The sequence below is a fragment of the Bubalus bubalis genome, chromosome 3, assembly GCF_019923935.1.
Source record: "Bubalus bubalis isolate 160015118507 breed Murrah chromosome 3, NDDB_SH_1, whole genome shotgun sequence".
NCBI lineage: Eukaryota > Metazoa > Chordata > Mammalia > Artiodactyla > Bovidae > Bubalus > Bubalus bubalis.
The window spans coordinates 22,056,434-22,080,793 of NC_059159.1; the positions used below are offsets into that span (position 1 = coordinate 22,056,434).

General features: G+C 41.1%; 2 protein-coding genes across 4 annotated transcripts; both read left to right on the plus strand.

Annotated features, from left to right (window-relative positions):
- The first annotated feature begins 392 nt into the window (after positions 1–392).
- On the plus strand, positions 393–4,769 carry KRT10 (keratin 10). Of its 2 annotated transcripts, none has more exons than XM_025280161.3 (8): positions 393–983; positions 1,768–1,850; positions 2,211–2,367; positions 2,451–2,612; positions 2,702–2,827; positions 3,132–3,349; positions 3,702–3,970; positions 4,398–4,769. In XM_025280161.3, the coding sequence occupies exons 1-8, from the start codon at positions 393–395 to the stop codon at positions 4,502–4,504; spliced, it is 1,713 nt and encodes a 570-aa protein (XP_025135946.2). In that variant the 3' UTR covers positions 4,505–4,769. The 2 variants fall into 2 exon arrangements, with proteins under 2 accessions (XP_025135946.2, XP_006068700.3); XM_006068638.4 differs by having other exon boundaries at positions 3,702–3,950.
- A 10,489-nt stretch (positions 4,770–15,258) lies between these two features.
- KRT28 (keratin 28) lies at positions 15,259–23,357 on the plus strand. 2 transcript variants are annotated; one of them, XM_044938986.2, is made up of 9 exons: positions 15,259–15,774; positions 16,406–16,488; positions 17,290–17,446; positions 18,632–18,793; positions 18,981–19,106; positions 21,860–22,077; positions 22,183–22,313; positions 22,684–22,739; positions 23,016–23,357. In XM_044938986.2, the coding sequence occupies exons 1-9, from the start codon at positions 15,325–15,327 to the stop codon at positions 23,037–23,039; spliced, it is 1,407 nt and encodes a 468-aa protein (XP_044794921.1). In that variant the 5' UTR covers positions 15,259–15,324; the 3' UTR covers positions 23,040–23,357. The 2 variants fall into 2 exon arrangements, with proteins under 2 accessions (XP_044794921.1, XP_025135947.2); XM_025280162.3 differs by lacking the exon at positions 22,183–22,313.
- Positions 23,358–24,360: the final 1,003 nt, after the last annotated feature.

Here is a 24,360-nt window from a genome sequence, read left to right on the forward strand (position 1 = left end):
TGATTTTGTGATTTAAAATTCTTTTTCTAAACTTCGCAAACATTCTGTACAAACCAAATTAGTGCTGAGGAAAAATGGATTTCAAGTTGCTCAAGGTTCCTAAAAAGGTGAAAAAGTTTAATGAAACAAATGCTCATATGACCAACACCCATTTTCAATTTCAACATAGCAAACCTCCTGTTTGTTCTTAAGGCTAATTCAAAACCAAACATATTGGGGCTGGTGATTACTTAAGATAATTTATGCAATCATAAGCCAAAGATGCAAATTTGGCAAAAAGAAAACTAAGCAAGTAAGCAAAACTCGAACACATGTGGGATACACCCTCTCAGTATATAAAGGCCTGTCACTGTCCTTGGTACCAGGCACTCCCTGAGCTAAACAGCATCACCATGTCTGTTCAATACAGCTCAAGCAAGCAATACTCTTCTTCCTCCCGCAGTGGAGGCGGAGGAAGAGGAGGATCATCCCTCAGAATTTCGAGCAGCAAAGGCTCTCTTGGTGGAGGATATAGCTCAGGGGGGTTCAGTGGTGGCTCTTTTAGCCGTGGGAGCTCTGCTGGAGGCTGCTTTGGGGGCTCATCAAGTATCTATGGAGGAGGATTAGGCAGTGGCTTTGGTGGGGGCTATGGAAGTAGCTTCGGTGGGAGCTATGGAGGAGGCAGCTTTGGAGGGGGCTATGGAGGAGGTGGCTTCGGAGGGGGCAGCTTCGGAGGGGGCAGCTTTGGAGGCGGCAGCTTTGGAGGTGGTTTGGGTGGTGGATTTGGAGATGGTGGCCTTATCTCTGGAAATGAAAAAATAACCATGCAGAATCTGAATGATCGCCTGGCTTCCTACTTGGACAAAGTTCGGGCTCTGGAAGAATCAAACTATGAGCTAGAAGTCAAAATTAAGGAGTGGTATGAAAAGTATGGCAATTCAAGACAGCGAGAGCCTTGTGATTACAGCAAATACTACCAAACCATTGATGATCTTAAAAATCAGGTAAGGGGCATTTTTTAAATGCAACTTGAAGCCTCTTTTTGTGTATGTAATTCTGATAGATAATATTTTAATCAACTACAATGTTCACTGTGTTTGACTACATCACTTTCTGGCTTCCATGAGCAATCCAGTCTCTTCAAAGGTAAACAGCTGTGAGGGTACAGTCATTGCAACATGCGTGTTGTGGATCTTACAGGATGGGGGGATTATTGAGAATTTTTTATGTTTTAATGAGTGTAAGAGTCCACAGTTAAAATACATTAGAAAATGTACAAACACAGGAACTGAGAGAATTATTCAAGGAATCAGAAAATATTCAGATTGATAACAACAAATACTCACTAATGACATTGTAAGAAACATGAATTTTCCAATATGAAAATGGAGTATTGCTTGCCTTGAGGGAATTTTTGAATTGCATTGTGTGCAGTTTATATTCACTTAGAATATATATTTAAAACAAGTTAAACCAAATACAGGTACAAGTCAGTCAATAGTTAGCTGAAATACATGGAAATTACACAGGTATAAGAGCAGGACATGAATGCAGGAACACAGCTATATAACTCCAGTTAGTTTTCAGAAAGGGAGGATATAGAAATAGAAAAGTATGGAAACTTCAAGAGAACAAACGACTCAATCTTAAGTATATAGGTAAGACTGCAATGTCAGATTTAAAATAAAAATTCCCCAAGACTTAGTAATAGAACACCACAGAAATGTAGTTCATCTCTGCCACTGTAAAAGCTGTGTCTCTATCTTATTTCTTTGTCTCTCCTTCCAGATCTTCAACCTGACAACAGACAATGCCAATATCCTGATTCAGGTTGATAATGCCAGGCTGGCAGCCGATGACTTCAGGCTGAAGTAAGCTAAGCAAATGTGGTACAATACTGTCACATTAAATATGTGAGATGGTTTTAACAATGTATGCCCACAAGAGCATTTACATTTTCCTGAATTCATTCAAATTTAAACTATACTGGAGCTGTCAAGAGAAATTTTCAACCTCAGTATCACCTTTCAGGCAATATTATAAGAAGATGCGCTTTAAAGTAAATGCTAAGTTTCTTTGCATTAAACCACTAATATCCCTATGGGAATCAGAGTATGATAAACGCTGCCAAGATATGAAGTCAACTCTTTACTTGGTTTCTAAACAGTCCCTACCCAGGAATACCTCCCTGATATAAGTTATACCCAGTATTTGTATCATGCTTGTTTCAGGTATGAAAATGAGGTAACCCTGCGCCAGAGCGTGGAGGCCGACATCAATGGCCTGCGCAGGGTGCTGGACGAGCTGACCTTGACCAAGACCGACCTGGAGATGCAGATTGAGAGCTTGACCGAGGAGCTGGCCTACCTGAAGAAGAACCACGAAGAGGTGACATGAAGTTATACTTCCCGCAGCCAAAAAGGGACTCGGGGTCATGAAGCAGTCATTAAATATTTCTGTTCCTCAAACAGGAAATGAGAGACCTTCAAAATGTATCCACTGGTGATGTGAATGTGGAAATGAATGCTGCCCCAGGTGTTGATCTCACTGAACTTCTGAATAACATGAGAAGCCAATATGAACAACTTGCCGAGAAAAATCGCAGAGACGCCGAAGCCTGGTTCAACGAAAAGGTAGTTCATCTTCTTTTGCAGCAAAGTCAATGGTGGTTTGGTTATTAGTTCAGACTTTTCTCATCAGATCCCTGTTTTTAATATTCTAGAGCAAGGAACTCACTACGGAAATCAACACTAACCTTGAACAAGTATCGAGCTATAAATCTGAGATTACTGAGTTGAGACGCACTATTCAAGGCCTGGAGATTGAGCTACAGTCCCAACTAGCCCTAGTAAGTAAATAATTCCCTGGAGAAATAACATCACTTTATCATGCGTTTCATCCTCACATAAGAATAGGCAATATAAAAGAAAACGCAGAGTCGAGGGTAAAAAAGTAGAAATAAAATTGAAGATTTTTGTTAATGGGAGAAAAGTATTATTGGCATTGATTGAAAAATGCTGAAATTGAAATATTATTAAACATTAAACACAAATCTGTTCGTTTTCTTTATTCTTCTCATGAAATTATTAAGCCTCACTGTACTTAAGTGAACAATGAAGTAGTTAGGTTACAATATATTCTTTCCTCTTCAGAAACAATCCCTGGAAGCCTCCTTGGCAGAGACAGAAGGTCGCTATTGTGTGCAGCTCTCTCAGATTCAGTCCCAGATCTCCTCTCTGGAAGAACAACTGCAACAGATTCGAGCTGAGACCGAGTGCCAGAATGCCGAGTACCAACAACTCCTGGATATTAAGATCCGACTGGAGAATGAAATTCAAACCTACCGCAGCCTGCTAGAAGGAGAGGGAAGGTAAATTACAGAAAATGTTTAAATCATCCCAGTTGCTTTTATTCGGTGTTCCAAGCCGCAAGGCTTTTCCCAAAACTCAAGGATGTCAGAGGATGGGAGAAAGTGGAAAGAGAGGAGGCCAAGTACACAAGAAGGCGTATGCAACCAGCCTCAATGTCCCAACGAATTTGACCCAAGAAAGATTCTTAGGCTTGGGTGCATATATAATTGTTTTAAAAGAACGGGTTCTTAATCGGCAGGGGTGATTTTCCTCCAAACACGTTTTGCCTAAGTTATAAAGTAACAGTAACCTGGAAATAGACTAACAGCTTCACACGTTAGAGCTAACGGAAAACAACGTTTACTCTCCAAGTTTCGGGGGCGGCTCCTACGGCGGCGGGCGCGGCTACGGCGGCGGCAGCTCCAGCGGCGGCTACGGCGGCGGCAGCTCCAGCGGCGGCGGCCACGGAGGTAGTTCCGGCGGCAGCTACGGCGGCGGAAGCTCCAGCGGCGGCGGCCACGGAGGTAGTTCCGGCGGCAGCCACGGTGGCGGAAGCTCCAGCGGAGGCCACAAATCCACCACTTCAGGGTCCGTTGGAGAGCCCTCATCTAAGGGACCAAGGTCAGCAGAAACTAGCTGGGGTAATCAGAATTAGTTTTAACTTTTTGATGGGTTTTTTGGTTGCTGTTTTTTGGTTTTGCTTTTTTAGGTTCTGTAACTGTTGGGGTTTTTTTGTTTTTTGTTTTTTTAAGAATTATTTTAAAAATTAAAATCTTATAAAATCTTTATTTGCTTTTTTTAACCGACTATAGTTGTTGACTCCAGTCTTGAGGGGAAAACGATATTGTCTAAAATGCTGTAGCTTTGGTGTTTTTAAAAGTAACTGTAAAGAAGTTTTCCTTTTTTCACTTTGGTGTATTTTTTTTTTTTTTTTTTTGCATTTAGATATTTTGATATAGATATTTTGGGTAGTAAATATCTTTCATTTAGCTATTTTGCTCATTATTTAGTAAGGACCCAACAAATTGTAGTCTAAATTCTATTGTTTTTATTATAATTATCTTACAGATACTAACAAAACCAGAGTGATCAAGACAATTATTGAGGAGTTGGCACCTGATGGTAGAGTCCTTTCATCTATGGTTGAATCGGAAACCAAGAAACACTACTATTAAGCCGCATTAAGAGGAAAGAGTCTCCCCTCACACAGGCCATTATGCATAGATGCATGAAAAAAAATCTCCAAGAAAACACTTCAGTCTTAATGGCCTATGGAAATAGGTCCACTCCTTGATCATAAGGTGTCTAAACGGTGTTTTGTGGTTTCTGTATTTCTCCTTTTCACTTTACCAAAAAGTATTCTTTAATGGAAAAAAAAGAAAAACTTTCTATTCTCATTTACTAATGAATTTCAATAAACTTTCTTACTGATGCAAACTATCCAGTTTGGTCAGAATTGTCTTTATTTGAATTAGACAATTTTCAACATTAAAGATTAGTAAAGTATCATTTGAAGAGTGATTTATCCAGAAATTCTGAAGACAGATTATCATTAGGATTTCTCTGTATCCATTTTTTAATCTTATGGGTATGTTGGACCAATGTTAATAATCTCACTGAGGAAAAAGTCCATGAGTCACCAGTTACTCTTTCTTTAAGATACAAAGTATGTTGACAGCTCCCAGTTCTCTGGCTTTGAATTAAGTCCTAGAAACTATGAAAAGTCTCAATACCCCAAAGATTAAATTAATTGGACATTTCACATTTTCTGATCACTTGCCTTCTCACATTTACCTGTTCTTATTAACATTTTCTTCTCATTACTATATTGCTTCTGCACCATTGCTACACAGCCAAAGAGATAGCTTCCAACACTTACTAGCCCAGTAAAATCATATCACCCTGACAAAATTATTTGGTGTCTATCAGACAAACAGGAGAAGCACTGTCAAGACATGGTGATACCAATTTAACCAAAAGACACCTGTATGTCTCTACTTTGACCAATTAGTACAGTGACCAGTACTAAAGACCTAGTTCTTAAAAGGTCAATGCAATCACATCCTTAAGTCAGTAAGAACCCAACTGACATTATTATTCTGTGAGTATATGGGGTAGGTAAGGGTTGGATTTACTCTGTGACCCTAAGACTACCTTGTGTTCCCTGGTGGGTTCCTAGGTTATCCTTGTCCACCAAATAGCCTTTCTTAGTATCCTTACTGATTTGAGCTCCAGTTCTTCTAAGGACCTGAAACTGGCCACTTGATTGAGACTTCTGCTGGGTAAACCCCACACTCTGTATCCCAGGCTGATCACTGAAGCTGTGTTTTACTATGAATGGACTTTGTTATAGTGAACACGCCTTGACCTACCTGGCACCAAACATTACCACAGACACTGCTTTAGTGCACATGACTTTCTATGTGTACTGGCCGCCCTTCTTGGGAGCCAGTCTGTTGAAGTCCCAAGATGCCGCCTTGCAATGCCCTGAAACAGGGATGGGTAAGGATTCTTTGAGAGGAGAAGGGGGCAACAGAGGATGAGACAGTTGTATGGCATCATTGACTCAAAGGACATGAATTTGAGCAAACTCCAGGAGATAGTGAAGGACAGGGAAGCCTGGTGTGCTGTAGTCCATGGGGTCGCAAAGAGTTGGACATGACTTTTCAACTGAACAACCACTGTGTATATACTATTATTCAAAAAAACTCTCTTATTATTATCTAGAAAAATTAACCAAGTCCCTGGGACCTAGATTATTGTTCTTAATCTGAGTTGGCCATTCTCATTATTCTGAATAAGGGTTTTCATATTCAATAACATGGATTTGAGACAAATGCAAATACATTATTATGAAATAGTTATGTGCTCCAAGCCAGGATATCATCTGGTCAGTTATTTATCTGGCTGGGTGGTGACCCAAACCTTCATTCCTAAAAGGTCTGAATCATGGTGGTCCTGTCTTCTGACTTTTTCCATCTTCTAATATCTCCTTAAAGCATTTATATTTAATTTTCTTTATAAAATAGCTTATCTCTGATGGAAAACTACTTTCTTGATGGGTGTTGACTAATCTGATTGTGGTAATTATTTCTTGACACATGTATTAATACATCAAGTCATTACTCTGGACACCTTAAACTTATACAGTACTGTATATGATATCCCAGTAAAACAAACAAACAAACAAAAAAACTACTCTCTTGACTGGACTCTGAAACTCTAGTTTCATAAAGACAGTGTATCTAAACAAACAATTTTATTTTAACAAGGACATTCGTTTTTATAGTTTAAAAAGTTATTGTTAGCTGTGCAGATCACTATTTTTACTACAAAGATTTATCATGTAGCTATTAATCAAAAATCCTGTACACATTCTTACAGATTATAAAGTTGTTACAGAGTCCTGCTATTTAAGCAGGGAAGTGTCCACTGAGACTATCAGCCAATTTTGAGACTCACATGGAATCACACTAAACAGCAAAAGCTTGTATCTCCAAAGATTCTGCTTTATGCTGCTAAAAGCCTTGGAACTTTGCACACTAACATTGATGTCCATGATGACTTGATATTTTAGGGGGGGGCATGGAGAATAACTTTGTTATGGCCAGCATAGGGAAGCAGCTTGAGTTAGTTTAATTAAATAAGGTTCATCCAGCATTTCCCATCTAGACTGCATCTTAAGAGTGGAAATTAGGGAAAGAGCTCATTTGTAGTTATAGGCATGCATTTCAAAGTCAGTGATTCCTGGACTTCATATTATCGCACTGGCATTTACAAATTATGTAAATTTTGGACAAGTTACTTGAACCATCCTAAGTCTCAGTTTTCTTATCTATACAGTAAGGATAATAATTACCTCATATGAGATTATTGTTTCCTCATTTGGGGATAATATGAGTTAATAAAAATGTGTGCTTAGTCACTCAGTCATGCCCGATTCTTTGCAACACCATGGACTGTAGCCCACCAGGCTCCTCTGTCTATGGGGATTCTCCAGGCAAGAATAGTGGAGTGGGTTGCCATGCCCTCCTCCAGGGGATCTTCCCAACCTGGGGATTGAACCTAGGTCTCCTGCATTGCAGGCTGATTCTTTACCATCTGAGTCACCAGGGAAGTTAATAAAGCCCTTAAAAACTGCCCACTGTACTGAAGAAAGAGTATTATGGTCATTTTCAAAGAAATATGCTTGTTGGCTAAATAACTGAGTTTCTCCAAAGATGGACAAGAGCATCACAATAAGTTATTAGAGTAGGTGATCACTAATATCGTCTACCAAGAGGTAGAGAACCAGGTCAGGTTGCTGTCCTAGGACTGCAAAACTAAATTTCAGTGTCACAAAGGGTATGATTAATCCAGTTCTGGGAATGTGAAGTCTGATAAAATATAGCAAGAAGTTTGTGAAAGTAAGTGGGAAGGACCAGATGATCACCCCAAAGATGTGAGATAGTTGACCAGCCCTGAAAGCTACAGCTGTGGTCAGCCTGATCATGATGCAAACTATCCAGGCTGTGTCCTTGGATGACACAGGGAAACAAATCACAAAAGAAATAAAACCTGTCTGGAAACTAGGTACAAAGGATTTTTATTTTGAAGGATACTTTTTGAACCAGTTGTCCCACAGAAAAAGACATGCCAAAATAAGAAGGATTCTTTGAGTTGTCATCTTGCTCCTTAGTTTCTAGATAAAAACACAAACACTGAGACTTCTCTGGTGGTCCAGTGGTTGAGAATCCTCCTGCCAGTGAAGAGGACTTGGGTTCATTCCCTGTTCTGGGAAGATCCCACATGTCGTAGAGCAACAAAGCCTATGAGCCACAACTACTGAAGTCCTCGTGCCTAGAGTTCATGTGCTGAAACAAGAGAAGACACTGCAGTAAGAATCCTTTGCACACAGCAAAGAATAGCCCCCAATTGTCACAACTAGAGAAAGCCGAAGCACAGCAATGAACACCCAGTGCAGCCAAAAATAAAACTAACTAATTAGTTATTTTTTTAAAAAAACCAGAAACACCATCCACATGCTAACATTGAGTTAAAAGGTCTTTCCAGACTAACATCAGTTTGGAAAAGAAGAAATTGTTGTGAATTGGTATAAATATTGGATATTACCTCAGAGAACAATTTGGGTAGTATTCTGAAAATAGTGTTGTCCAAGATTTTAGCAAAGAAAAAAAATCACATACTTAAGCTTTCAATTAATCTTTCCTATACAGAATAAGTTATCTAAGAAGAAATGCTAGAAAAGTATAAAGAAATGGGTTCGAAGGTTAGTTGAACCATGACCAAGCCAATGACCCCTTTAGAAGAGGAATTCTCACTAAAAGTTTTGATCTATTACTATGTGTTGGAATGCAAACTGGTGCAGCCACTATGGAGAACAGTATGGAGGTTCCTCAAAAAGCTAAAAATAGAGTTGCCATACGATCCAGCAACCCCCCTCCTGGGCATATACCTAGACAAAACTATAATTCAAAATGATACATGCACTCCTATGTTCACAGTGGCTCATGGCACTATTCCACACAATGGAATAATAGTCAATCATTAAAAATAATAAAATAATGCCATTTGCAACAACAAAGATGGACCTACAGATTATCAAACTAAGTAGAGTCAGAAAGAGAAAGACAAATACCATATGATATCACTTATATGTGGAATATAAAATATGACACAAAATGAACATACCTACAAAACAAAAACAAGCTTATAGATATAGAGAACAGACATGTGGCTGCCAAGGGGGAGAGGCAGTGGGGGTGGAAAACTGGCAGTTTGGGATTAGCAGACACAAACTAATTTACATAGGATGGACAAGCAAGCAGGTCATATTACATAGCACAGCGAGACTCCCACTGAGCTACAAGTGAAGTCTCTCAGTCGTGTCCAACTCTCTGGGACCCCATGGACCGTAGCCTACCAGGCTTCTCCATCCATGGGATTTTCCAGGCAAGAGTACTTGAGTGGGTTGCCATTTCCTTCTCCAGGGGATCTTCCCAACCCAGGGATCAAACCCAGGTCTCCCGCATTGTAGGCAGACGCTTTACCATCTGAGCTACCAGGGAAGCCCTATTACATAGCACAGGATATCCAATATCCTGTGATAAACCACAATGGGAAAGAATATGAAAAGGATATATATGTATAAGTGAGTCACTTTGCTATACAGCAGAAATTGTACAACATTGTAAACCAACTTAGAATACCTGATGTGAAGAACTGACTCATTTGAAAAGACCCTGATGCTGGGAATGACTGAAGGTGGGAGGAGAGGGGGACAACAGAGGATGAGGTGGTTGGATGGCATTACTGACTCAATGGACATGAGTTTGAGTAGGCTCCAGGAGTTGGTGATGGACAGGGAAGCCTGGCGTCCATGGGATCACAAAGAGATGAACACAACTGAGCAACTGAACTGAACTGAACTGTAAACCAACTATGTTTCCATAAATTTTTTTGTGTGAATCTATAAAGCCTCTGTAAGGTTTTGTGAAGTAAGAAATTTGAAGGGAAGACTAAAAGCAGAGGACTTCCCTGGTGGTTAAGACTCCACGTTTTCAATGCAGGGGTTGTGGGTTTTGATCCCACAACCTAAGTTTTTGATCCCACAAACTAAGATCCCACATGCTGTGTGGCACAGCCAAAAAAAAATTTTTTTAATTAAAAAAAAAAAGATTAGTAGAAGAATGGAACTAAAATGCATTTTGACAGATTGAATAACTTGTTGTAAAGATAAAAAGAAGTGGGATATGGCCAATACACACATGAAAAGATGTTTGGCCTCACTAATCATTTGCTGCTGCTAATGCTAAGTCGCTTCAGTCGTGGCCAACTCTGTGCGACCCCATAGACGGCAGCCCACCAGGCTCCCCCGTCCCTGGGATTCTCCAGGCAAGAATACTGGAGTGGGTTGCCATTTCCTTCTCCAATGCATGAAAGTGAAAAGTGAAAGTGAAGTCGCTCAGTTGTGTCTGACACCTAGCAACCCCCAGGGACTGCAGCCTTCCAGGCTCCTCCATCCATGGGATTTTCCAGGCAAGAGTGCTGGAGTGGGTTGCCATTGCCTTCTCCAAATCATTTAGGGAAACGCAAACCAAAACTATAGTGAGACACCAGGTCACATGCATTAGGATACCTACTATCAAAAAAAAAAAAAAAAAAAAGTAGCAAGTGTTGGCAAGAATGTGGAGAAATTGGAATACGTGTGCCCTGTTGGTGGAAATGTAAGATAGATTAGCTGCTGCAGAAACCAGTAGGATGGTTTCTCAAAATATTTTTTAAAAATACCAGCAATTCACTTCTGTGTATGCAGCTAAAAGAATTGAAATCAGGGTCTTGAAGAGCTATTTGTGCGTGCCATGTTCAAAGCAGCATTGTTTACAAGGCTCATCCTGGCTTGATTCACTCAGTTTGTATCCTTGAACACAGTCCTTTTATTCAGTTTCCTCATCTTTAAATCAGAGGAAGGACACCTCTCTCCCTAATTCCCAAATTCATCGTAAAGCTCAAATACAATAATTTACAGGAAATTCCTTCAGAACTTGTAAAGCTTGATATAAACATAAGGGGATTTTGTCGTTATATTCATCATGCTCTAGACTTTGAAAACATAAGTGTTGAGGTAGGTTCTTGCCGTTGTGCTGTGTGTGTGCTCAGTCGTGTCCAGCTCTTTGCGGCCCCATGGACTATAGGTCAGCAGGCTCCTCTGGCCATGGAATTTTCCAGGCAAGAATACTGGAGTGGGTTGCTATGCCCTCCTCCAGGGGTATCTTCCCAACCCAGGGATCAAACCTGCATCTCTTGTGTCTCCTGCATTAGCAGGCGGATTCAGGGGTTTAATAATTTCCTGCGGAGGGCATGTATGATCCAGGTTGAAGTCAGCCCCAAGAACATACATTTGCAGGTGAGCACTGCCCTCTGGTGGAAATACAAAGGTAGGGGCAGGGGCAGTTAACGACGTGGGAGCACCAGAGGCGATGCCGAGAAGCTGCTTATTTAAATTTATGCATTAACAACAACAACAAAATCTTCCCTTTTTTGGTCACACATGTTCCTTTGGAAATATTTTCTTTACATATACAGAATGTGGACCTGTTATGCCAAAGTGAAAGTGAAATTTGCTCAGTTGTGCATGACTCTTTGCGACCCCATGGACTATACAGTCCATGGAATTCTCCAGGCCAGACTAATGGAGTGGGTAGCCTTTCCCTTCTCCAGGGGATCTTCCCAACCCAGGGATTGAACCTAGGTCTCCCGCATTGCAGGTGGATTCTTTACCAACTGAGCTATCAGGGAAGCCTGTTACACCAATTATTTGTCTAATTATTATTACTTACAGTTCTCTGGTGGCTCAGATGGTAAAGAATCTGCCTGCAATGTGAGAAACCCATGTTTGATCCCTGGGTCAGGAAGATCCCCTGGAGAAGGGAATGGCTACCCACTCCAGTACTCTGGAGAATTCCATGGACAGAGGAGCCTGGTAGGCTACAGTTCATGAGGTTGCAAAGAGTTGGACACGACTGAGAGACATGAATTCAAATTCAATGATCACGCAAGCATTGAAGAGAGTCACAATTCTTTATATATTTTAATATCCTAAAATTTGTTATTTCAATCATTCAATAACTTAATTAAAAGATTAATTTCACAACCCATACAGTATTTTAAGATTATTGATGGCAACATACAAAGCAGATATTCAGTAGAGTTATTACTTATATCTGAAATATGCTCACAATACAAGACTCTCAAGGTCACCTAAAAATATGCCACATCTTCACTTTGCAGGTATCTGGTGACACTGAGCAAATTGTTTAACATTTCTGGGCCTTACTTGCCTCATCTGTCAAATAAAAAGGCTGAAATTGGTGATGTCTCAAGCCCTCTGCAGCTCTAAAAAGATCCTACAACTTTGCCCAGAAAATGCATTTAAAGGCCATGTTGATGCCAGCCTCGGTACCAGCTAACTAGGTTTCAGACTGCTTGCACCAACAGAGTTTCAGGAGATGCCATAACTGTCTTGGTGGCAAAGCAACTTCATTCCTCTCTCTGCCACAGAACTGGACCCAGTCAATCCCAACCAAGTCCCTCCTTCTCCCGTCCTCTCTTCTTCCTTCACCCCACTCTCCCACCAAAGCCTCAAGAGGAGGCTTCTCAGGTCATTTCTTGCCCACCTCTGCTTCCATCTCAGCTTGACCTCCCCAGACTGTCCACACCAGCTTATAACACAACCACAACAGTAAAGCTATCCTTCATTGACAGCTTTTCATTTACCGGGCATTGTACTGAGCCAAGTCTCCTTTAGTATGTCAACAAAAAGAGATGGAAAGTCTTTTTATCCACATTTTGACAACTCCCTAAATCTTTTCTGCAGGTTTCCTTGCAGAAGGGTTCAACTGAAAAGATTTTTTGTATTGCACTTCATGTGTCTTTCTCCCGAATTCGCCCAGAAACTTTTTCTATTGGAAACTGATCATTCATTTCCTCTCTCTACCTCCCAACCCTCTCTTTTCTCTCTCCTTTCCTCCATTTCCCTTCCACCTCTCTCCTCATTCCCTCCCAACTCCACTTCCACATATCTAACATATAGACTTCAAGGCAGAATCCATATTCTCTATATACCCAATGCCACATCCAGCTTCCTGTCATTTTATTCTTAAGCTAAAATTCTTCTTTTGAGGCTGATGCTATCCAATTACCCCCCACCACACCCTTCCATCATCCAAGGCCTTCGGCACCTGGTTCACAGTCCACTTCTCTTCATCTCCTGCCATCATGGGAGACTTCCTGGCTATATAGATGGCTCATCTAACACTCCAGTTGAATTCCTACTCCAAGACTTCAGTGTCAGTCCATTTCTAACCTCTTATTCCAGCGATCATTGGGTCCAGGCCCCATGGCTCTTCACTAAACTTTATCAAGATCTGGGGTTATAGCTCAATTAGAATTCTAAACTCTGGCTTCCAGTGTCCAACTTTAACCCACCATCCTTCATCTCTGTCAATCTCCTGCCCACTCCACCTGCTGTATATCCTCAAAAAAGTGCCCAATGACTCAATCTTTGTCTTTGCTCAGTGTATCTCTTCCTCTAGTCTTACTTCCTTCTTTACACATGATCAATCACGGGCTTCCCAGGTGGCTGAGTAGTAAAGAATCTACCTGCCAATGCAGGAGATGCAGGAGATGGGGGTTTGATCCCTGGGTCAGGAAGATTCCCCTGGAGGAAGAAATGGCAACCCACTCCAATATTCTTGCCCGGAAAATCCCAAGGACAGAGGATCCTGGTGGGCTACGGTCCATGGGGTCATAAAAGAGTTGGGACACAACTGAGCATGCACAAACTGTGGTCAATCACCTCAACTGTTTTCTCAAGAACACCAGAAACTTCTTTGCTATTTTTTTCCTTCTTCTGAGCCTGTCTTCAAACCCCAAATGCACATCAGCCGATCATCTTCTCTCCTCCTACATGAAGATAACTTCCAAATATGCATTTAAATGTCATTACAAATGAGAGCTGGTCCTTCATTTCTTCCTGACAATCCTTCAGTCAGGCATTTTTCCCCATTCCAGGTACTTATTCTAAACATTCACACTTCCTATCTTCATATGAGACATTCCACCAACCCCTAAAACTCAGCTGGACCAAAGCTAACCCCAGTATCTTCCTCCTCCTATGTTTCCTATCTCAGTCAGTATTATAGGATTCCCAGCATCTGAAAGCAATTACCTAAGCTGCTGCTGCTACTGATGCTGCTAAGTCGCTTCAGTCATGTCCGACTCTGTGCAACCCCATAAACGGCAGCCCACCAGGCTCCCCCGTCCCTGGGATTCTCCAGGCAAGAACACTGGAGTGGGTTGCCATTTCCTTCTCCAATGCATGGAAGTGAAATGCTAAAGTGAAGACGCTCAGTCGTGTCTGACTCCTAGCGACCCCATGGACTGCAGCCTACCAGGCTCCTCCGTCCATGGAATTTTCCAGGCAAGAGTGCTGGAGTGGGCTGCCATTGCCTTCTCGGAATTACCTAAGAGCCATCCCTAATTCTTATTCCTTATTCTCCAAATTCAATCAACGACCATATCCTTTCAACTGCTTTCCATCCTACTACCTTCATCCTTTCCACCTGAACCATTGTCCTAGCCTTGTAACTGGCCTTATTTTTCATTTCAACCTGATTGTGTTGCCCCCTGCTTTTTACTTATGACTCATTTCAAAGTCTTTAATACAGACAGCTAAACATGATCCAGCCCCTATCTGGTCCTGACCATACATTTCTCAAAGATTGTAACTATGCATTTTTCAATCTCTGCATTTATTTAGCATCAAGTCTTTATTTTTACACTTAGTATTGACTAACAAATGTAGTAGTTATACATTTTAAATAAAGGAATCAGTCAATATTTAGGTTATTGTTCAAGGTAACGAATAGATGTAATAATCACAGTAAGACAAGAGAAGTTAGTAGGATCATATATTTTTTAAAAACAACACAATGTTTCTTGCTGTGGTGGGATAAAATATGTGTTTCTGTAGCTAATGGTTCTTTATATCAATATATCTCTCTGGTAATTAAGACCCTACTGTAGCTGATGGTACCCTATCACAATCTTAACTTTTAAAACTTTATAATAACCTGTGTCAAATAATAATGGTATAGTCTTAGGGTCTAGATGAAAGTAAAGGATTACTCACCCAAAATTATAAGTTAAAATAATGAACTTAATATAGAATGAACCCTATTATATGTAAGATAACAAATATCCTGAAGCAACAACCCAGGATGGTAGACATTAATTTAGCCCCCAAAATCACCCAATTATACATAATTTCATGCTAATTTGAATGATGCCTTTTTTCCTTTTGGCATGTATAACTCAAATAGAGACGCCCCCCCCAATGTGTATAAAAGCCCAAAGAAGCCATCAGCACACAATATTCTGTTCTCCTCTGAAGTTACGGCTATCCACAGACAAGGTGACCATTTCTCACACTGCCATGTCTCTCCGATTTTCTAGCGGGTCCAGGCATATTTGCCTACGGTCTGGAACTGAATCTGTCAGACCACCCAGTGGAGGCACAGGCTTTGCAGGTAGCAATGCCTGTGGCAGCTCTGGTGCTGGACGTGGATTTTCCTATGCTTTGGCAGGCAGCTTGGGCGGTCTTCCTGGTGGGGACCATGCTGGTGGTATCCCAGGAAGTGGTACCTGTGCTGGCTTTGCTGGAAGTGAAGGGGGACTCTTCTCTGGAAATGAGAAGGTGACCATGCAGAATCTTAATGACCGCTTGGCATCCTACCTGGATAACGTGCGAGCTCTGGAGGAGGCAAATGCTGAACTCGAGAGAAAAATCAAGAGTTGGTATGAAAAACATGGTCCTGGATCTTGCCATGGACTTGATCATGACTACAGCAGATATCACTTAACAATCGAAGATCTTAAGAATAAGGTGAGAATTCACTGAGTAGTTCCAAATTTAAAACTAAGAATTTTTAGTTTAATTTAAAGAAATTTAAGAAATTTAAAATTTATTTAAAACTAAGAATGGGGATGGGGAACACATGTATACCTGTGGCAGATTCATTTTGATATTTGGCAAAACTAATACAATTATGTAAAGTTTAAAAATAAAATAAAATTCAAAAAAAAAAAAAAACCTAAGAATGATCTAGCAAATGACATAGAAGTAGAACAGGAAATGCTTCAGAACTGTTATGTATCATTTATATCATATTTATTATCTATTTTGAAACATAATTCTTCCTATTAGCTAAAAATAAGCACTTTGATTCATGAATGTCTATGCAACATAAATGTTGCTAGTTCCATTACTGCTTATTTTGAGATATATTCATTGATAAAGAAGTACTACAGTCTAAAAGTTATATGGAAAGAAGTAAAACCATATTTGTAATTTTTAAAAATAAAATTTTAAACCTTTTTGGTTATTACATAAGGAAGTGAGATTTTTTATACCAAGGTTGATTGTGCAATGTTTTTTGTTTGTGTGCTTGTTTGTTTCCTGAAATAATAGGTTGTTAGAGCAGACTTACTGGTTGTGTTCTCCTGATTTCTTCCAGATCATCTCTTCCACTACGGCAAATGCTAATGTCATTCTGCAGATTGATAATGCCAGACTGGCTGCTGACGATTTCCGGCTAAAGTAGGATATATAAAATAATCACACCTAGAACATGGTTCTAGTCCACTTAAGGTGTTACATAAAATTTCAATTTCACCCCAAGTAGAACAAGCTATGGGCTTCCCAGGTGGTGCTAGTGGTAAAGAACCCACCCGCCAGTGCAGAAGACATGAGAGACACAGGTTTGATCCCGACTGGAGAAGGGCATGACAACCCACTCTGGTATTCTTGCCTGGAGAGTCCCATTGGACAGAGGAGCCTGGTGGGCTAAAGTCCATAGAGTCGCATAGAGTCGGACACAACTGAAGTGACTTAGCACGCACACACAGAACAAGCTATAACCTAAGAGATTAAAGGAAGTAACATGTGACAATGCTACAACAAAATGCAATACAAAGCATGTTTTAAGATTACAATCAGCTAGACACATTTTTACATATTTATGACATTCTTGAGCCAAAATATCACTGTATTTCTAGGTCTGCCTAAAATAGTGCCAAGTACAAAGTAAATGTAAATATTTGTTTTAATTGACCAATTTACAATTTTTACTTTTAACGTCAATAAAATTCTGAAAAGGTCCATTTCTACTTAATCGGGATATGCTATTGGAATTTGCATGACCAGATATTCATGCTGATTATTCTGCACAGAATTGTGTGAGAGGAGTGGAGGAGGACTTTCTTTGTATACATTTATAATATTTAGAGACCTGATTTCATTTCTAACTTTCACTTAAAAGCAGTTGAGTAAAGCAGGTTTTACTTTTTGGTCTCTTGAGCTAGTCTACTTGGTGCTGAGATTCACTGAATGTCTCCCAAGGTATGAAAATGAGCTCGCCCTTCACCAAAACACAGAGGCTGACATCAATGGGTTACGGCGAGTCCTGGATGAACTGACGCTCTGCAGGACTGACCAGGAACTGCAGTATGAATCCCTGAGTGAAGAGATGACCTATCTCAAGAAGAATCATGAAGAGGTAGGGGAAGATTTAGCTCTAGTTATTTTAAATACTTGGGGGTGAAGATTAAATGACAATAGTAACTCATGCTCCTTATAATAATTCAAACAGTGCCAAGGCATATAAAACAAAGAATTCCATGTCTCCCGCTCTGCCCTTCTAATCTCATCCCCCAAGATAATACAGGGTTAACACTTTGATCTGTATCCTTCAATTTTCTGGCTGTCACAGCCTAACCTTAGGAAATTAATACATTACTTTTCTCTACCATGTTCAAATCCAGGAATGTTCAAATCTCAGTCCTTTCAGGTATTAAGTATCTTGGGCAAATAGTTTAACCTCTCTGTGCTTCCATTTCCCAATCTGTAAATTAAGTCTGGTAATAGTACCTACCGGTTAGAGACGTTAATATCCCTAAACTGCTTTAGAACAATGTCTGGCATATAACAAGTGCTCAAGTGAGAGCTACTGTCCTTAAGGTGAGAGTTCCAAGAGGGCAGGGACTTTTATTTGTTTTCCACTGCTCTAGTCCCATCAACAAGCACTCTCACTGACATTTAATCGAGAATTATATGCTTGATGCAAACTACTATACATAACATAAACAACAAGATCCTACTGCACCGCACTGGAAACTATATTCAATATCTTTTTTTTTTTTTTTTGCTGCACTCCATGGTATGTGGGCTCTTAGTTTCCCAACCAGGGGGATCCAACTCATGCCTTCTGCAATGGAAGCTGGGTCCTAACCACTGGACTGCCAGGGAATTCCCTACATTCAGTATCTTGTAATAACATTATCCATAATGGAAAAGAATCTGAAAATGAATAGATATACATGGATCATTTTGCTGTACAGGTGAAACTAACACGACATTGTAAATCAAGTATAATAAAAAAAGTTTTTTAAATAAAGGAAAAAAGAATTTAAGAACTCTCTGATCTTTGTATCCACTTCTCACTCAAAAGGATAAAACACCTCTCTGTATGTTGTGGTGTTGGTTGTGGCTGTCTTAACAAATAACGAAGTAAATAGATGATTGGCATGACTACTGATCGAATAAGTCAACTTAAAAAAAAAATCATTCGTGCCTTAACTTAGACAACTCGAATTTAAGTCACAAACTGAGACCATCTAAAATAGGAACAAGAGCGCAGGTGAGCACACGCCGCCCTCAGGCCACAGTCAATGTTTCCCCGCAGGAGATGAAGGCTCTGCAGTGCGTGGCCGGAGGCAACGTGAACGTGGAGATGAACGCGGCGCCCGGCGTGGACCTCACGCTTCTGCTGAACAACATGCGGGCCGAGTACGAAGCCCTGGCCGAGCAGAACCGCAGGGACGCCGAGGCCTGGTTCAACGAAAAGGTGAGGGATGCCCAGCCCAGCCCGGCGGTACCCACCCCCACCACACCCTACCCCCACACCCATCAGCCTGCATCCCTCCACTCCACCCCCTCACCCCCCTGACCACACACCCCCCGACCCCGGCTACGCACCCACCCACCCCCTGGCAAGCTCAGACCCGCTAACTCCCGGGCTTTCGGCCTTGCAGAGCGCCAGCCTGCAGCAGCAGATCTCTGACGACGCGGGCGCTGCCTCCTCCGCCCGGGGCGAGCTCACAGAAATGAAGCGCACGGTGCAGACCCTGGACATAGAGCTGCAGTCCCTCCTGGCAACGGTAGGTGACAGCGCAGGTCGGCGACTCTAAAAAGTCTAACTAAACTTCTTTCCAGTCTCCCGGTTACAACTTCACCTCCAAATACTTAGTGGAGAGAGGAGAACAGACCCCGCCTAGACGCTCAGAGAGACAGACAGCACTGCTTCCTCCCTGAGGTCTCTGAAGTTTCCTTCCCGCCCGTGCTCAGTGCCCACTTCCCGAAATTGGTCCTTTCTTCAGCTGGATGCAAAGCAAACAGCAGCAGCATTGGTCCGCCTGACTAGTGGCAAACTTATGTCAGGCTGTCAGGCAAAGCAGAGCTGGTATCACCAGCATCTCCTAATATTGCTGAAATCCTGTTAAAGGCCACACTGTGCTTTCCACCAGGCAAAGAAGGGGACACATCTGATTCCATGTGAGGACTGTTAGCCTCTTCAGCCTCAGGGCATCCAGGGGAGACATCCCAACCCAACACACCCCAAAAGGCTTGGCATTCAGCCTTCTCTGGCACTTACTGCCAATTATTTCAAATATTTCCATGGACGTAGCCCAGGAGGAAAACGGCTTCTCTTCTCCAGTGTCTGCTGGCAGCATTCAACAGGCTTGGTTTTGAGAATTATGGCACATGTGGTGGTCTAGGGGTTCCTGTCCTCATCAGAGGTTTCATGCCCCCTGAGGACACCAGGTTGACACAAAGAGCCACTATTATACAAATGAGAACAGTAAGCAGAGAAGGAAAAGATTCTCAAAACAATAGGAAGACTGATTTGATATAGACACCCTAAAAAAGGCCAGGGCCTTCTTACCATATCATATTTAGATTAGAAACTTTACCACTCACTAACCCCATCTGAACAAGTGTGCCCCTCTCCTCCTTCACCTTCATCACCACTGCTGGCTGGTCCCCAAGACCCTCCTCCCTTCCACTTTGGGCCCCTGGAACCCTCCTCTCTTCCCCATTCCCTTCTTTCCTGCAACTAGAACCTGAGGACCTATCTTGCTGCTGTGCTCCTGAACACAAATCCTCCCTCTCGTTTTGGAGCTGCGCTGAAGGAAATAAATTCCTGAGTTCCCAGAGCAGAACTTTAAGCACTTTCACAGAGAAGTAATGATATTAGAAAGTAGCTAGATTCCATGCAGCCAGTAGTCCTGTAGTTTGGGCTCATGAAATAATCCATAAAAAAGCCCATCTTAACTTCCAACATAACCAAATAATAGAATAAGGGTGGCATGGAACCTATCTTCCATTCCTGAGATTCTTTTGTGGTCAGATGATTTCTATAGTTTGGAACACAAACTGTGAACACGCTGGGAGTTGTCTAAATATAATATCTCAATGCTTCACATGCTTCCTGTAATGTACAAACTTCTAAGTTCATCCTTACCTGTCTCCTCATTTACAAGCCAACCTTTACAGTAGGAAGATGTGAGATAGAGATGCTTATGGTCTGGTCTGATTTACAACAGTGTTAACAATGTTGACAAGGAGTATCATATGAGAACACTTTATCAGGGAAATTCAAGTTTTGAACACCTGAGCACACACCTCCCTGATATCTGCCACTTGTCGCCTCAGTGTCCTATTACCATCCTGTTCACCTTCCACTTCTTTTCCCTGGAAAGCCCAGCCCCACCCATGTGATGTACTGGTCAGCCTGTTTATCAAAGGCAGTGCTTCTTAGCTCCCTGAGACTCCTGTTTAATAATGAATCTTTTACAACTCCCTCTTTATAATCCTAAAAATGGAGTCAAGAGATAATGTATTTAACAACACACAAAAGACTTTTAAAACCAGTGTCATGCCGTAACAGCAATCAAGAGGAAAAATAGAAGTTTTAAAATAATATATATTTAATATGTAAACACTTGGGCCCAACTACCCTGTAATGAAACAGACTGAGGCTGACACCTTCTTTTCATGGATAAGTTTCATTTTAAACAACATAAGATTGGGAGTTGGTCCACACAAGAATACAGAGAAAATGAAAGAGTGGAAATAGGAGTGCACACTGAGGTAATAACTAATATCAAGAGACGTAATAACCACCCGGATGTGATACGATAATAGAAAGAGGAAAATTATATTAATTAAAGTAGAGATTACATGACAAGACAAATTACAGACTATGCAAGTGGAAATGAGGAGGTATAATATTCACAAGAGTAGAGTTGAAATAATGACCTGTCCTGGGTTAGGAAATATATCTCTTGGCTTGAAATCCCACCCATGTGAGGGCATTCATACAATCTCAAGTGCTTATTAAAAGGCCTTTGACTGATGACAGAAAATCAAGGATGAATTACAAAAAGAAATAGCAGCACAAAAAGCACTGGAACAGCGGTGGGGTAGATCTTTGGAGACAGTAGCAGAATAAGATTGAAAAACAATAGGCAACTCAATACGATCTCAAAATAAAATTGAAAGATTTCAAAATAAGATTGATTTCTTATTATGGTACCCCCCCAAACATGTTTTCATATAAAGATTGACTGTTATATGAAATAATATCTAAATATGTGAATGTCTGCTGGAACAATCAGAAATCCGTGGGCCAGGTATCTCATGCCAGGACATCCATCGGGCCTGGCCCCCCAACCCAGTAAACTCCACTCACTTCCCCTTTCTTTCCACCTCCTGTTTAACTGTGACAAGTGCCTCAGATTTCCAAAGCTCACCTAGGAAGCAGTACTGCCCTTTGCTGAGAAACACTAGTCCACGTGTCCTCCAAGTGGTCCTCCTTCATCCCTCGTTGTGACATCTTTTACGTTCTCAGAAACACTCCCTGGAGTGCTCCTTGACGGAGACGGAGGGCAACTACTGCGCCCAGCTGGCCCAGATCCAGGCTCAGATCGGAGCCCTGGAGGAGCAGCTGCACCAGGTCAGGACCGAGACCGAGGGCCAGAAACTGGAGTATGAACAGCTCCTGGACATCAAGGTCCACCTGGAAAAAGAAATCGAGACCTACTGCCGCCTGATAGATGGAGACAGAAAGTAAGTAATGCCATTAGAAAATTCAGTTTTACCATTTCAAGCCACAAGCATAGACAGTCATTCCCTTCCATGCCTCCAAGCCTCCCCACTTCCTTCCCATTGCAGAAAAGCATGGCCATCTGTTGCCTCAACTGTCCCCTCTTCCATACTTTGTACATCACAGCCGCATCTTCATCTGCTCTGGGTGATCCCAGTCATCCCTGCAGAAGTCTCCATTTGTTATCCTTTTAATCCTTGTGAGTTTCAAGCTTTATCCACCTTTCAGTTCATTCCTAACATCACTGCTGTCCTGAAATAAATGTACTCTTTACAACCCCCCAGGATCTATATGTAAAATGTATACTTTTTCCTTAAGTTTTAAATTCTTGGGTTTAAAACAAAAATCAAATGTAAACAAGATTGTTTTATATCCTCTCTTTAGATAACATTTAGTTATCTAAATGTTAGATTTAGATAACTAAAAATTGTAATATTTTCCTCTATAGAAAATGAAAATCTGTTTTAGGCCTACAAAGTTTGCTTGCATTCATTTTCATCCCTTGACTCAATGAATATTTATGAAGTGATGAACAAATATTAAAAAATAAATTGGATTTTTTTTAACAGCTCATGCTCTAAATCAAAGGGCTTTGGATCAGGAAGCCCGGGAAATTCATCTAAAGGTAATAAAATCTAGTTTTCCTTCTATTTCAGCACATATTTTTACATTAATGACAATCATACACTATGGCAACAGCCTGTCTATATTTAAGTAATTTTAATTAACGTGCTCTGAGCTTAAAGTATCCTGTTGAGTGGATACAACTATCCCAAACAATTATTATAAACCAATACTTAATTCCCTCAACAAAAACAGACATATTGTATTATGACAGTGGAATTCTTTGTCATGTAATATTTTAAGTTGAATATGTGTATTGCATATGTTTTATTTCTAGATTTATCCAGAACCACGCTGGTAAAGACGGTGGTTGAAGAGATAGATCAACGTGGTAAAGTTCTTTCATCAAGGGTTCAGTCCATTGAAGAAAAGACATCTAAAATGACCAATGGCAAGACAGAACAAAGAGTTCCTTTCTAGTTGTCACTTTTGAGAAAAGAATCATTTGGGGAAAGATCCTGCAAAACTTCATTATTCTAAATATCAAGGAGATAATAAAAACACTTTCTACCCTTAAAGATTACTTACCAAGAAAAAAATAATCCTGTTGTCTTAGTTACCTTTTTATAGGAAGTTGGGTGTTTGTTTTCAAATAAATAAAAAAGTAGATGTGTGCTTATGTCCATTCACTCATGACAAATAAATAATTGAGAGTTATTTTTTCCATGTCTAATTCATAGGGAAACATTTATGGAATATATTTTAACTTCCTTTTACCCTAGGTTTATATAATAGTCAATACCACATGGCATTTAAATATTAAACATTCACTAGGCATAATCTTTGTTGTTGCTGAGTCACTAAGTCACGTCCAACTCTTACGACCCCATGGACTGGACTATAACCTGCCAGGCTCCTCTGCCCATGGGATTTTCCAGGAAAGAATACCAGAGTGGGTTGCCATCTCCTTCTCCAGGGCATCTTCCTGATCCAGGGATAGAACTCACGTCTCCTGCATTGCAGGTCGACTCTTAATGCTGAGGTACTAGGGAAGCAGGCATAGTCGTTAAATCATTTTTACATAAGCAGGCAATCTGGAAGGAAATCAGTCCTGAATATGCATTGGAAGGACTGATGCTGAAGCTGAAACTCCAATACTTTGGCCACCTGATGCAAAGAAATGACTCATTGGAAAGGACCCTGATGCTGGGAAAGATTGAAGGCGGGAGAAGGGGACATCAGAGGATGAGATGAGATGGATGGCATCACCGACTCAATGGACATGAGTTTGAGTAAATTCCAGGAGCTGGTGATGGACAGGGAGGCCTGGTATGCTGCAGTCCATGGGGTCGCAAAGAGGCAAGCACAACTAAGCCAGCGACTGAACTGAAACTGAACTGAAGCAATCTGGAAAATTTTAGAAATTCTCCTGTGATTGAAAACTTCCACCTCTAGATGGCGCATGCGTGGTGTTTCACCTATGCTGCTGCTGCTGCCAAGTCGCTTCAGTCGTGTCTGACTCTGTACAACCCCATAGACGGCAGCCCACCAGGCCCCGCCATCCCTGGGATTCTCCAAGCAAGAACACTGGAGTGGGTTGCCATTTCCTTCTCCAATGCATGAAAGTGAAAAGTGAAAGTGGAGTCACTCAGTCGTGTCCGACTCTTTGCGACCCCATGGAC